At 50.4% G+C, this 15400-nt stretch overlaps 1 protein-coding gene across 5 annotated transcripts in view; it reads right to left on the reverse strand.

Annotated features, from left to right (window-relative positions):
• The window catches only part of GOLGA3 (golgin A3), a 47098-nt gene that overhangs the window by 12099 nt on the left and 19599 nt on the right, over positions 1-15400 (reverse strand). For all 5 annotated transcript variants that reach the window (XM_010852460.1, XM_010852457.1, XM_010852459.1 and 2 more), the window contains exons 7-15: positions 12131-12437; positions 9581-9783; positions 7404-7541; positions 5619-5780; positions 5011-5379; positions 4180-4257; positions 3133-3396; positions 1906-2000; positions 920-1136 (exon numbers count right to left, since the gene is read on the reverse strand). In XM_010852460.1, coding sequence (XP_010850762.1) covers positions 920-1136; positions 1906-2000; positions 3133-3396; positions 4180-4257; positions 5011-5379; positions 5619-5780; positions 7404-7541; positions 9581-9783; positions 12131-12437 — 1833 coding nt within the window. The remainder of the gene's footprint in view (positions 1-919; positions 1137-1905; positions 2001-3132; positions 3397-4179; positions 4258-5010; positions 5380-5618; positions 5781-7403; positions 7542-9580; positions 9784-12130; positions 12438-15400) is intronic.

The following is a 15400-nucleotide window of genomic DNA, read 5'->3' on the forward strand; positions in this document are numbered from 1 at the left end:
CACACACACCCCCCTACACACACACACACACAGAGGACAAGCACGCCTGCCTGCTGCCCTGCCCTCCTTCCCACAGGCTCTCCCTCAGGACGCCGGACTAGGAAGAGAGGCTCCAGAGGACGTGGCGCTCGACCCTTGCCATGTGCACATTCCCTCTTTCTTCTGACCCCAAGCGTTTCATAGCCACTTCCATCCACTATGCTGCACATACTGTCTGTCCCACGGGCTTGTCTCCAGCACCACCCCGACCCCTGTTCCCCTGGCACTGGCCTCCACGGGGCACTGGGCTCCGTGAGGCCTCCCCATCAGCTCCTCCTGTTGCCATCCTGCCACCTCCACTCAGCTCCCAGCACCTCAGGTACCGTTATTACCCCTGGGGCTCCCCACCGCCTCCACCTGGGGCTTTCCAACAGGACAGTGGTCAGGTCTCAGTCTGCTTTGTCTCACATAAGAGCCAGCCCAAACTTACCCTACAGCCAGACACCCACCCAGCCCCGTGCCCTCCAGACCCAGTGCATAGCACAGCCGGCACAGGAGCACCCCTCTGCTGAGATGCCCCCCTTTCACTGAAGATGAGTTCAGATGTCACCTTTCCCAAAAGCTTTTCTGGACTCTCCAGTCCTCACCCTGAACCCTCGCATGCCGCACTCGTGCACTCACAGAACTTCACCTACTTACAGAGCCTCTTCCCCACAATGAGGCAGAGGAGGACTGGAGCGAGCAGGGGACACTCCACACGCTTCATCAGGGTCCCTGGTCATTTCACGACCACGAGGTATTTGAGAAAAACAATCCCCACACGCTTACCCCACACCGTTTTTCTAGACCCTCTTAAGAGGGTTTCGGAGAGGAGTTGCCTATAAATGTCATGCCCCTACACGAAGTCTCTGCAAGTGGCCGAAGCAAACGAGTTACCCACATGCAAGGTGAGGTCGCTGCCGCCGGCAGCCGCCTGGGCTCTCAGCTGGCTCAGCTCGGCCTCAGCTGCCTCCTTGGCTGCAAGGGCCTCCTGCAGGCGGCGGCTGAGGATGCCCACTGCGTTCTCATAGGCTTTGTGCTTGGTCTTCATCTCCTTCTGTGCGCTGGTCAGATCTGAACCCAGACGCTTCATCTTCTGCTTCTGTTCGGTGATGGCCCTGGGCGTGGCAGAGACGGAAGGAAGTCTCAGCTCACCTCTGAATTCACGTGCCGCACCAAGCACACGCGAAGTACATGTCCATCCGAGCCCCATTCCTCCAGGGCTCTAGACGGAGGCTGTCCCGGCTCCACCCTGTCCAGCTCTGCCACTGCCCAGATCTGCCTCCTCAGGATGTGGTTGGTGGGTGCTCCTGAGGAGCCCAGCACTGCATTTCAACTGCCCTGCTCCCCTTTTGGAGCTGTTTAAATGATTTGGTGGAGGCAGAAAGAGTCCTTTCCTACCAAAAAGAAAGGCTTCCAGCGATCCTCCTGATCAGCAGCAAGAAACTCAACATTCAGGCTCACCGTAAAGCAGCGGCTGACCAGAGCAGAGGGCTGCGGGACACGCCTTGGGAGCGGAAGGGCCTGGCATGGGTTGAGGGGGACCAACACAAGCGTCCACCCTGGGCAGGGAGCTGGGGCAGGAAGGGCATTGCAACAAGTTCTTGACATGAAAAAGCAACAAAAACAAACACAGACGGGGGAGTGTTTGTGAAAGGACATGTTAGCACATCCACGTGTAACCGTCAAGTCTGGACGGAATCACTTTTGCAGCTTTAAATCTGGACTCTGACATCTAAGCCTCCTGGGGTAGACCAGTGAGGGCTGGACATACCGTGCTGGGGTCCCCTGGTGTGAACCAGTGAGGGCTGGACAGACAGTACTGGGGTTCCCTGCATGGTTCATAACCCCGCCTGACCTCCCCCAGCACACGCCCTGCCCACATACTTTGTGGCTTCTTGCTGCAGCTCTTCTATTTGTTTCTTGAGTACCTCGTTGGCCTCCGTCACAGCAACCATCTGCTCCTTATCAAACTGCAAAGACTTCAAAGAAAGACAGGAAAAGACAAAATGAAGAGCGTCAGGCCTTCCACCTGAAGCCCCAATGTTGGGATCGGCTTCCTCGCAGGTAAACAGCGCCCTCTCAGGGCTGCCTTACAGGACATGGGTTTTGAGGAAGATCCAGACAGAGGGGCCTGAGGTAAGTGACCACTTTAACAAAGGTTAGGAGCATCCTGAGTTGCTGGTGCCAAGGAATGTGGTAAGGAAACAAGTGAGAAGAACTGGCCAGTGGGGAAACCTCTGGCCTCCGGATCCCACCCGGGGGCCCCACTGGACTCGCTGAGAGAGTCCCCAGGCCCCTCCTTGGTTTCTCCCAGCCCCTCAGAGCAGCCTTGTGCCCCCTTCTGGCCTCACCTGCTGCCCTGTCTCTTCCTGTGCAGTGAACACCAGCCCTGAGTCCCAGCTCGGCCCTCATAGACCGAGCCCCTCAGTGAGCCCTGTGCTCCCACAGCTCCCAGCCCTCTTGTCCCGCCTGTACTCTCACAGTCTCAGCTGTGACCTCCAGCCCACCTGCCCTGCTTGTGGGATTTCTGACACATCACATGTAAGACAAAGCCCTTGGTCTGACTCCCTGCCCACTGCTCTCCCCAGGTCTACCGTCTGCCTCAGCTTCTCACACTTGACATGCTCCTCAGCTGCAGGAATCTGGCCTGAGGTCTCCCTCTCCCCGTCCCATTCCAGAGACCCTCTCTGATACTGCCACCTCCATCTCTCACGGGCTCCTGCCTCCACGCTTGCCTCCCCTCGACCACAGGGGCCTTCGGGCATGCACAGCAAATCCGGCTGCACCACACTTAGAACCCAGAGCACAAACCAGCGTATTCCTCACGCACCCTGGCACCCGCACAGAACTCTGTGCCATCCCACACCCAGCAGCCCCCTGGCTTTCTGCTGACTTTCCAGCTCTCAGACGCTGGTTCCAGGCCTGTCTCAGTAGCTCCCTCACAGCTGTATCTCTGCCTGGACCACCCCTCCCAACCCCCCAGCATCTGAGCTCCAAGAGGGCCTTTTCCAGGCTACTTTTCTAAAAACCTCTCCACATGTCCCTGCCTACCCACCATACAGCCCCAGGCACATTCAGCTGAACCCTCACACATCAAAGACACCCCCAAACCTGTAACTGCGTCTCCATTTCATCACGCTCCCTCTGTGCGGACTGCAGGTGCCCTTCAAGATCCACCACCTGCTGCTGGATCTGTGACATCTCCTTCTGCAGGCGTGAGTGCTCCACCTCCACGGACCTCTTCTCCCCTTGAAGTTTCATCAACTCCTGCCGCAACTCCTTCACCTCCGAGTCCAGCCTCTTCTTCGTGGCCTTCAGCTCACTGATGAGCTGGTCTTTGGAGGTGGCGTCGCGGCGGTAGGCCTCCACCATCACCTGCCCAACAAAGACAGAAGCTGCAGCCAGTGGGGTGGGGTTGAATGGGGTTTAAACAAACCAAGGGGTTGAATGGCGTAAACAAAAACACTCACCGCTTACACCTACAACACTTTTGGGGAGCGAAAGATAATGTATTTCACCAAATGCAAGATACCGCCCACTGAGATGTCACAACTTTACACTCCTCAACAGGTCTGGGTGAGACACACAGCAACTATGCCAGCTGCTGGGCTTCCTGACCACGTTACCTTCTTGGGGGAATGTAGCCATTCCTTCTCCCTCTACTTGCCCTGCCTGACTTCTGAAGGCACCCCTGCTTGCATCTCAGTGATAAAATCCCCCACCACTTTTAACATTCTCAGTCGCCCTTCCTTAACCCTTGGTGACACTCTGTGTTCATTCCTCCAGAGCAGAACTGGCTTCACTAACGTGAAACCTTATTTCAATGCTAGACTGTAGTGTGACCTAAGTTATCAAAGACACGTTGAACAGGACGCTTGGGGCTCTGTGGAAGCAACATGTGCTCACGCTACATGATGGCAGGGCACACGATCCATGAGATATAGATGCCAAGCCCACCCTGAAAATGCACCTGACTTCAGAGATGTAAAAATGGGAGGGGTGAGATGCGTGTTTTAGAATCAGTGAAGTGCCTTAAAAAACCTGGAACCAAGCTGTTACCTTCCTCTTGAACGATTTCTTTTCAGTGAAAAGATTAAACATATAGGATTTTCTTCATGCACTTGTTTCGTGGGAAGAAAACTAACCATATGTTCTTACCTTTTGTTGAAGAAACTGTTCCTTTATTTTCTGTGTCTGCTTTTTCAGAGCGCCAGCTTCCTGCTGCAGGTGTTCCACCTATGAGGGACATGAGTGCAGATGTTACACTGATAGCTCCCTCAGGAGGGCCCTGTGTCTCCGGGGGACACATGTGCACAGAGGCATCAACAACCTGCCCCTGAGCATCCTGTCCTAGAAGGTAACAGTCAGTCAGTGTCTGCAGAAAAAGTGCACCTACTCCCTGGAGAGAAAACATGTCACTGACTTCCTTTTGATGCTCATGGAACAGGATTTGAAGACAACATTGTCCCCGACACTAATTCTGCTTCCTCCACACCCTGCAGCTTTCTTGTTCTGTATTTGTTTACTGGTTGCTTGCATCACAGCATGGCAGCTCCCAGGTATGGGACAGTCAGGCCATCTCCCCACCCTCACCCACTCTGTCGATGTGTCCTGGAGGTCACACTAAAGTCAGGCAGGAAAAAAAATCGAAGTTCTAAGTGGATTTTCCCAAGTCTGAGCTCCTCATCATAGGCAGATTGAAACCAGCATTTCTTGGCAGATTACTTTCAAAGCCTCAATCAATTCAGTTTTCTAGTTCTCAGCCATCTCCACACCCAGCCGCTGACCCAGGACTGGAAGTACCACACTAGAGGCTATGGACCCTTTCCCCACTGAGCCCTGGGCCCTGCCCTGCAAGTGTTCCTCCATGTTTAGAAAGCAAGGTGTTCCAAAATAGGACCAAACAAATAAAACGAATGGCCGGACAATGAGGATTACTTCTCGTATGCATGATTTCCATTCATAACAAAGTGACAGCAATTGCGTTACCTGGCTGGACTTGATGGCTAATTCTTGTCTCAACTGCTCTAAAGTGTCCGACGTGTCCTGGGCCCCCTCTTCCAGGCGTTTCACCCCTCTATCGAATTCCTCCCTGCTGCTGTGGGCTGCCTGCAGAGCCACCTCCAAGACGATCTTCTCATTCTGCAGGGCCTGGATGGCGTCTTCTCTGGAGGCAGCTTCCCCCTGCAGCTCATCCAGCCTGGCCTGCAGCTCATCGTAGCGCACCTGCAGGTCCCCCAGGGACTGCTCTCTAGTCTGTAGAGTCTCCTGCGTTGAGGTGAACTGCTTCAACAGGTCCAGGTGCTCCTGCTGCAAAGCCTCTAGCTGCTGGTCTCGCTGATGCAAAGTCAACTTCACCTGGAAAAGAAGGAACCAAAGTCAATGTGACTGCTCTTGAACAAAAACACCGTGTGCTCCAAGAGTTTACTTTTTCCGTGCTCAGGTTTTAAACAATCTGGATGGATGCTCTGGAGGCAGCCTTCGGTGTAAAGCTGTGGCACAGAACATGAGTAGAAGATGGACAGACCAGCACAAATGAGCACCGTGAGGCCAGCCGTGGCACTGGGGCAGTGACGAGAGCCCCAGCAGGTGCTTGCCTGCTCCAGTTGCTGCTCCAGCACCGCCGCTGAGGCCACCATCTTTTGCAGCTGCTCCTTCTCGTCTTCAAACTCCTCCAGCCTCCTCTGCAGGTCCTCCTCCACCATCGTCTTCGCCTCTTGAATCTGCACAAAGGCAGCTTCCTGGTCCAACATGTCAGCCTGGGCCCAGAAGAAAGAGCATTTCTTAAAAAGCAGGACTTGGACTTCCCTGGCGGCCCAGTGGTAAAGAATCTGCCTGCGAATGTAGGGGACATAGGTTTGATCTCTGGGCCGGGAAGATTCCAGGAAGATCTTCCGGGCCCAGAGAAGGTTCCGGGAAGACGCCTCAGAGCAGCTGAGCCCGTGTGCCACAACTATTGAGGCTGTGCTCCAAAGCCCAGGAACTGCAGCCTCTGAAGCCAGTGCACCCTAGGGCCCGTGCCTCACAACACGAGAAGCCACGGCAACGAGAAGCCAGTGCACTGCAACAGAGAGCAGCCCCCACTTCCTGCAACCAGAGAAAGCCTACGTGTGCCAAGGAAAACCCAGCACGGTCAAAATAAAGAAATAGTTTTTAAAAAGCAGGATAACCTGATGGCTACAGATTCAGCAGACAAACCAACCACCCTGGAGAGAAGCCCTGGTCTCCATCACTAACCTGTCCACGACCCACAGAGAGCCCAAAAGTGACAAGAGGGCAGAAAGCTGGTGCCCTCCCGCTGCCCATGAGACAGGCTAGCCGCTTACTCCTCTACCCACAACTCCCCTGCTGATTCCTGGACCCGGCTGAAGAGAGAAGCAAGCAGTCCACTCAGTTTTAAGAACTGGGATAAAGTGATGAATGAGACCGCCATGACGACCACTTGTGTGAAGACAGGCTGTACAGAAACATCCCCACTTTGGGGTGAGATACACGGCACACTCTCTTCCACAAGATTATTTCCTGATGCCACTTGGTACAACTAGAGATCAGGGCCAATGGGGCAAATACGGCATTCATCATGACTATGTAGATAAGACTGAACACGCCTGGGTGTTTTCTTAGGGAAAAAACATGAGCTTATAACTTAAAATCTTCTCAGTTCTTTGATATTGAGCCCTTGAAACATATGTTTGACAAAAACATGACTGTCTTTTAACACCCACATCATCTGTGAGGACAAAGGTGCATGTGGGAGACAGGGACCACCCTTGTAACAGGATGCCAACCTTCCACGTGCTTCTAAAAGACCACTGATGTTCTCAGCATATAACTGCCCTGAATACACTGCCAGGATGCCGCAGACCCTTATTACTTTTCCAACAAGCCTGTCAAGCAGGTATTATTATCCACATTTAATACAAAAAGAACAAAACCCAGAGAGGTTAAGATATTAAATCCAGGGCCTCAGAGCTGACAAAGAGCAGAGTTCAAAGCCTCTACATCTCCTTCCCCTGGGATAATCCACGGAGATGGCTGAACATGGTTCTAACTACTCCTCATGGCTGCTGGAGGGTGAAATGTTAATGTAGGCTGAGGGCTGAACTAGGCTGGCCCACATGGCAGCTCAGAGAAGGGCCACAGGTTACCACTAACAACTCAAGAGACAAGAGATGGGATGGGCATAGAGTGAACATGAGGGACAGAATCTTGAAACCTTAGATCACTGCAGATGGTTCAAAAAGGACATTTTAAAAGATATACGGACATACGGACATATATAGTACCAATGTTCACATGTATGTGTGTGTATTGTTTTATTTTCTTGATCAATGTAAAGGAAAAATACCCAAACCCCAAGACCCAGAAGCAGATTGGCCCACCTCAATGCCCTGGAGCTGGGCGGCAATGCGCTCCTTCTCCTTGATGGACCTCTGCTGGGTTTCCGTCAGCTGGTGGGACAGGGACACGTTCTCAAGCTTCAGGTGCTCCAGAAGACCCGCCTGGCTCATCTGTCCAACCTTCAAAGAAAAACAACATAAAGTTTCAGGTTGCTAGACTTCAAACACAAGCCCAGCCCAGTCCAGTCCCTCACTCTGGTGGCCTCAGGGTCTCTGCACAGTGCTGGCACCCAGGAGGGCCGTTCCCCAGGACCCCTCCATGCCAGGCCTCGCTGCTGGCAGCCACTGTGACACTTGGGCCACCCAGCTTCTGTGTGCTTAAGAGGGGTTAGCCGGCAGCCCAGAACTCAGTGCTCATCACCCCTATGACGGTGCGAGACCTGCACAATAGTTTTCATTGCAGCTACATCTCTGAGCCCCTGAGGTGAGGGGCCTCATCTGGGTGGCAGGGACAGCCAGGAATCTAACCATCAAATGAACGGACCTATGGGGAGACACATCTTGGGCCCTGCCCTCTCAATGTCCGACTATTCTGGACATATCAGGCTGACCCTGGCCATTCCCAGGAAGAGGCGCTGGCTATCCACTCAGTGTCTGACCCAGACCTTCAAGGACATCCCTTCCAGAGCCAATGTGAATGTTCCAAGACTTGTAAGGTGCCAGGTGCGGCCAGATGTTGTGAGCTTCAGGGTTTAAAATAGAAGGTGCCCAGAGCAAGGGAAAGCATAATTTGCCGGGATTTTATTTCAAGGTAACAAAAGAATAAAGACCACCCTGCATTTTCCTCTCGCCTGAGAATTCCTGGGACATACTATGCTACTGGGAAAAGAGGGCAAAAACTTATTACACACTCTAATTAAGGAATTGGGTGCCAAAGGTATTTGAATAAAGCAGTTATGGTTCTCAAACTGCCATTCCCTTGGAATCTTCCATTTTTGTCTTCCAAATGCCATTTCTGACTTATGTCAGGACACATAAATCTGGCTTCTTTAAACGTTTTTATGCATCAAAAAATCCACAATAGCTTCAAAATTGCATTGACTTGCAATGATTTATTTCCACCTACACTTTATGTAAACAAATGCTTATCTACACGGTCCTCTTTTTAAACAGCATATGTTGAATCACATTCTGTGCTACTGTTTTATAATTGTTTTCATTTAGCAATATATTGTGATAACTTTTTCTGATTAAGAATTAATTTTTGTTAGAAAACTTATGAATGAAAATAAAAATTACCAGAAATGGTACTGCCAAAAAAACACATAGAATTTTTGTATATCTGTAGATTACAGATTTTTTTAAAAAGGAGTTTTTGGTGAAGTAAGTACTTCATATTCTCCACTTGAGAAATAAAGTTTCAATGTTTTGAACATTTTAACAAGTTAAATTACAATATTTAATCTGGACCAAAAAAAAAAGGGAGGTGATAAAACCCACAACAAAATTCAAAGAGAAGACAGGCTGACCAAGGCACCTTCACAATCGGTCCAATTAGTCCAAACCCTGAGATTTGGGGCAAAGTGTATTATAGCAATTTGCCTACGACTCCCGAGTGCCTCCAGAGCACCCTGCAGACCTGGACCCACACCTGCTCCCACTGACGCAGAATCAGGTGCCAACACGCTTGCACCCTAACAACATGGAAAGACAGAGTGGGAAGTGTTTACTTCGGGGTCTGGGAAATGAGTGTTTTCTGGAAGGATCAGGTGATCACGCAGCTGGAGGAAGGAGGTTCCGCTGGGAAGCAGCGTGTACCGTGCTCTCTGCGTGTCAGAAACATGAGACAGGAGGTGGTGAAAGGTGAGAGAGCCGGGGTGTAAGAGGTTCAGGACCCCAGCAGGCATGCATTTGATAGCTGGGTTCAGACACCAGGCGCCCCTCAGAGAGGGGATGGAATGGATTAGTCAGAGCCAGGAACACAAGATGTCCCAGAGAGGGCGACTTTAGAATTTAAAATGCTCTAGCAGAAGCTGTGTCAGAAGATCACAGAAGGCAGTGACTACACGTCATGGGGTGTGAGCTAGGCGGGTGGTCAGCAGATTTTAACAAAACGTCTCTGTGAAATATAAACTCAGAAGTCTTTTCAATGTGGAGGAAAAGCAAGTGTTCCACGCGAGTCATGCAGTGTGGCCCTGTGGCCATGGTGGGGGCCGTACCTGGATGTGGGCCATCTCGCCCTGCAGCCTGACCCGGGCCTCCTGGGCCAGGGCGAGTTGCTGCTGGTACCACTGCCGGACACTCTGCAGGGACGCGATCTCAGCCTGGGATGCCTTCAGCTTGCTGGTGAGTGTGGCGCGTTCCAGCTGCACCTGCTGTAGCTGGCTCTGCAAGGCTGTCATCTGCTGTCGCAGGTCGTGCACTGAAACAGGCAAGCACAGTGCTCAGGCCGCTGCATGGCCTGGGAAGCCCGGCCTCCGCAGAGAGCGGGGACCCGCTGGTTCTCCTTCTCTTCAGCCGCGACGTCTGAAGTGCAAGCGAGGGCACTTAACCCTGGAGCAGGCCCATTTAAGTTGGGGTCTGGTCACTTCTCATCAACTAATTAACACAAAACCTTGTTTTACATGTGCTTCTGTTGAAAGACATCTGACTTCACTTTCTGTGGATTCATTAACACTGAACTGACAGCCGACAGCACCCAACCTCTGCCTGGATGAAGCTTGTCTAGCGTAAGGATTTTCTCTGAAAAGCGCATCAAAACCATCCTGCACTTAGCAACACCAGACAGTGTTGGGGTTTACTGTAAATAGCAAAACCATCCCCAAAAGCACAAAAATAAACAAAAAAATGGCACTAAATCGACCATAAAAGGGCACTTGGGGAACAAGAAGTGAACTGGGAAAACTGAGCCTTGTACATCAGGCAACCCCCACGGTTCTCTGCTCTGCACCTGTCTGTAAACAACCGGAAAGAGCTCTGAGTAGATTAAATTCAGTGAGTCGGTGAATTCATAACTAGGGAATCTGCAAACAGGGAGAGCGACTGTGTGTCTGGGAACTTTCTGGCTTAAGACTTTGGCCTGATGAAGTCTGTGAGTCATCAACAAACTCAGGAACGGTATCCACAAGAAACTCCACTGGTTTGCTGATATGGTCAACTCTTAACACGGATGATGGCAGGGGGAGCAGACAAGAAATCACAGCACAAACCCAAGTCATAGTCCAAACAAAACCAGTCAAATATTTAAAAAATAAATTTCACCAAACACTTAAGAAAACACGTACAATTTTAAATTCTAAAAATTTAAAATGAAACAAAAAAAAAAATAACAGGATTCATGACCCCTAATCTTGGGAGATCCAACCTCTGCTCTTGAAATCCTTGAGAACAGATGTGCCTCAAAGTTCAGCATGGTAGGGCTTTAGGAAGGCAACCGGAGCATCCCCTACACCCCGAATCCCCCACCCAGCCGGCGCTGTACTGGGTGTAGGTCACTGTTGACCTGCTCTGGTCAGGTCAGACCTTGCAACCCGAGCACTACAGAACTTTTTGAACATTATATTAATAATTTTCTTAAGGGACTGGGTATCATGAAACGCCCGGAGACTAAAAACAGTCAGCTGTTATATTTCTCAGCTGGTGCTCCCCACCACTTCCCCCCGTCCCCAGTATCAGGATAAGCTCTTGTGATAGCAGCTTGTCACTCTTTCTTTTCTGTCATAAGATCTGAAACCTAGTCTCACAAGTCTTACGACCAAGACTCCACATGGGCAGACCTGGTCCCTCACAGCCACCCCGCCGAACCACTCCCCATCTCTCAGGATCCCAGACTTCAAGGATGAGGGTGTCATCTATCCAGGCTTCTGGAGGACCAGGATCTGGGCTGACACTCCCCTGGGCTCTGAGTGCCCTTCTCCCCATCCCCAACCCCCAACCCTTCTCCTGCCCGCAGTGCACAGGGAGATGCTGAGCCCACAGACCAGGTTCTTGGTGCCTGGACATGTGTGGCTCATGGACTCTGGGAATGGAGTGTGTGTCCCCAGGATGAGCAGAGAGCACGAGGGAAGGACCCCACAAGTCCTTCACTTACCACTAAGGCTCCCAGGCTCCACTGTTTCATTTGTCTATCATTCAGAAGGGGGCTCCCCTAGGGACCCAGCTAGACCCAAAATCTGAACTTATGGAGGAAAAAGAAATATTTACTAGTCACTGGTCTCAGTGTTGCTTTTAAATATTCCAAACAGCATCTGCAATGCTGGAATAACCAGGCCGGTCTAGCCCCTCAAGCAACAAACGACTAGGGAGGCAGAACGAGTGGAAACAATTACATCTAACCATTAAGCGTCCAAAGTCCATTTCTAAGACATAAGCCACCCTTTGACGCGCATGCAAAAACATGCAGAATTCCACAAGTTCAACCAAAGATAACCCTCCATTAGGCAAGTGGACACTTCATGTACAAATTAGAAGGGACAATAACCCCTCAGCACATTGATGGGACAGTAGGTCAGTCCCCAGAGCAGACAGGGAGAAGGGGATGACAGAGGATGAGATAGTTGGATGGTATCACCAACTCAATGGACATGAGTGTGAGTAAGCTCTGGGAGATGGTGAAGGACAGGGCAGCCTGGCGTGCTGCAGTCCATGGGGTCACAAAGAGTCGGACACGACTGAGCAACTGAACAACTGGAGCAGATGAGACGAAACCTCCAGGGGCACAGCCCCTGGGCACCTGCATACAACGAAGGGGCAGATGCGGGACCGCTCACCTGTGTTGTCCTTACTGAGGATGCTTCTCTGCATCTCCTCCACTTTGGCCATTAGTCTCTGATACTGCTCCTCTGCCACCTGCAGGTCACTGTTGGAGGATGCCAGGCTGGCATTCTTGGCTTCCAGCATGTTCTGCAGGTCAGTCATTGCCTGCTCGAGGTCCCAGCAGGACTGCTTCAAGGTGTCCACCTCTGAACTGAGTGAGTCTTGCCTCTGCTGGCTGCTGTGGCTGTGCTCCAGCTGCGCCTGCAGCCTCGTGTGCAGAGCGGCCAGCTGCGCCTGCAGCTCGGCCTTTTCTTTAAGTGCCTGGAGAGACCCACAAACAGCCATGCTGACTCTTGGAGAAATAAGTCACTTCCGCCCTGCCTAATAAGAGGGCTGCCAAAACTCAGCCAGTGAGACAAAGAAAGGTGTCCAACAGGTGGCCTTTACAGGAAAGCGCCACATTGTACAAAATATTCAGGAACTCCAGCATTACAGCTATCCCCAAAGAAGGGGTTTCTCCAACCAGGCCCTGCAGGCAGGTAGGTGGGGTGAAGACAGAATGTGCTTGTTTTCTGCATGGCGGCACCTGAGCAGGCCAGCATGGGGGGAAGGCTCTGCGATCACCTTCTCGCCCACAAGGATGTTGGAAAACATGTTTGTTCAAAAAAGAAAAAAGCGCACAAGCGTGTACACACACACACACACACACACACACAGAATACCTGAGAGCTCAGGGATCTCTAATAGATGAAGAGAGCAGCCAGATACAAGTTTGGGAAAAACCAAACCCACAGAACACATCAGCTGGGAAAGGGCACCATTCCATGAGGCCTTGAGGGCTGTAGCCAGGGGCACAGAGCAGCCTGAGGCACCATCTGTGCTAGGTGGCAGGACCACAGGGACCCCTGTCTGATGGACACAGCAGGAAGTGACAGGAAAGGTGGGGCCAGGAGAAGGCCCAGGCGCCTGGAGCACCAGAGAAGAGACAGGGAGCAAAGGGCACAGTTCCAGCCCTTCAGCATCTCTCACACACCCTAAAGTCACCCTATTAGGATGTGGATGTACAGCAATTTCAAAATGCAAAAAGTTGATGTACAGCTGTACATCAACATACAATAAGAGAAAAACAACCTTGCGAAGACAAACAGATACAATAAACAGAAGAACAAATACCCAAAGAAAAGAAGCTAACTGAGCAGATGCAATAAAATTTTATAGGAAGTATAATCAGTGTCTTCACAGAAATGCCAGCAAGTTTTGCACCGGTAACAATCCACAAAGATCTTGGCTTGGACACAGCTGAAGAGCAAATCAAATTCCAGGAGGATCAGTTCAGTTCAATCACTCAGTTGTGTCCAACTCTTTGTGATCTGATGGACTACGGCACATCAGGCTTCCCTGTCCATCACCAACCTCCAGAGATTGCTCAAACTCATGTCTATTGAGTCAATGATGCCATCCAACCATCTCATCCGTCCTCTGTCGTCCCCTTCTCCTCCTGCCTTCAATCTTTCCTAGCATCAGGGTCTTTTCCAGTGAGTCAGTTATTCACATCAGGTTGCCAAAATACTGGGGCTTCAGCTTCTGCATCAGTCCTTCCAATGAATACTCAGGACTGATTTCCTTTAGGATGAATTGATTTGATCTCCTTACAGTCCAAGGGCCTCTCAAGAGTCTTCAACACAACAGTTCAATAGCATCAATTCTTCGGCACTCAGCTTTCTTTATAGTCTAACTCTCACCTCCATACATGACTACTAGAAAAACCATAGCTTTGACTAGAGGGACCTTTGTTGGTAAAGTAATGTCTCTGCTTTTTAATATGCTGTCTAGGTGGGGTCATAGCTTTTCTTCCAAGGAGCAAGTGTCTTTTAATTTCAAGGCTGCAGTCACCATCTGCAGTGATTTGGGAGTCCAAGAAAACAAAGTCTATCACTGTTACCATTGTTTTCCCATCTATTTGCTGTGAAGCTATGGGACCAGATGCCATGATCTTAGTTTTCTGAATGTTGAGGTTTAAGGCAGCTTTTTCACTCTCCTCTTTCACTTTCATCAAGAGGCTCTTTAGTTCCTCTTTGCTTTCTGCCATAAGGGTGGTGTCATTTGCATATTTGAGGTTATTGATATTTCTCCTGGCAATCTTGATTCCAGCTTGTGCTTCATCCAGCCCGGCATTTTGCACGATGTACTCTGCATATAAGTTAAATAAGCAGGGTGACAATATACAGCCTTGATGTACTCCTTTTCCAATTTGGAACCAGTCAATTGTTCCATGTCTGATTCTAACTGCTGCTTCTTAACCTGAGTACAGATTTCTCAGGAGGCAGGTAAGGTGGTCTGGTATTCATTCCCATCTTCTGAAGAATTTTCCACAGTTTGTTGTGATCCACAGTCAAAGGCTTTGGTGTAGTCAATAAAGCAGAAGCAGATGTTTTTCTGGAACTTTCTTGCTTTTTCTATGATCCAACAGATGTTGGCAATTTGATCTCTGGCTCCTCTGCCTTTTCTAAATCCAGCTTGAACATATGGAAGATCTCAATTCATGTACTGGCAAAGACTCGCTTGGAGAATTTTGAGCATTACTTTGCTAGCGTGGGAGATAAGTGCCATGAAATTAAAAGATGCTTACTCCTTGGAAGGAAAGTTATGACCAACCTAGATGGCATATTCAAAAGCAGAGACATTACTTTGCCAGCAAAGGTATGTCTAGTCAAGGCTATGGTTTTCCCAGTAGTCATGTATAGATGTGAGAGTTGGACTGTGAAGAAAGCTGAGTGCTGAAGGATTGATGCTTTTGAACTGTGGTGTTGGAGAAGACTCTTGAGAGTCCCTTGGACTGCAAGGAGATCCAACCAGTCCATTATAAAGGAGATCAGTCCTGGGTGTTCTTTGGAAGGACTGATGCTAAAGCTGAAACTCCAGTACTTTGGCCACCTTATGCGAAGAGCTGACTCACTGGAAAAGACCCTGATGCTGGGAGGGATTGGGGGCAGGAAGAGAAGGGGACGACAGAGGATGAGATGGCTAGATGGCATCACTGCCTCGATGGACATGAGTCTGAGTGAACGCCAGGAGTTAGTGATGGACAGGGAGGCCTGGCATGCTGCAATTTATGGGGTCGCAAAGAGTCAGACATGACTGAACAACTGAACCGAACTGAGATGAGTGCAATTGTGTGGTCATTTGAACATTCTTTGGCATTGCTTTTCTTTGGGATTGGAATGAAAATTGATCTTTTCCAGTCCTGTGGCCACTGCTGAGTTCTCTGGCATATCGAGTGCAGC

The sequence above is a fragment of the Bison bison genome, unplaced genomic scaffold, assembly GCF_000754665.1.
Source record: "Bison bison bison isolate TAMUID 2011002044 unplaced genomic scaffold, Bison_UMD1.0 scf7180017864312, whole genome shotgun sequence".
Lineage (NCBI taxonomy): Eukaryota > Metazoa > Chordata > Mammalia > Artiodactyla > Bovidae > Bison > Bison bison.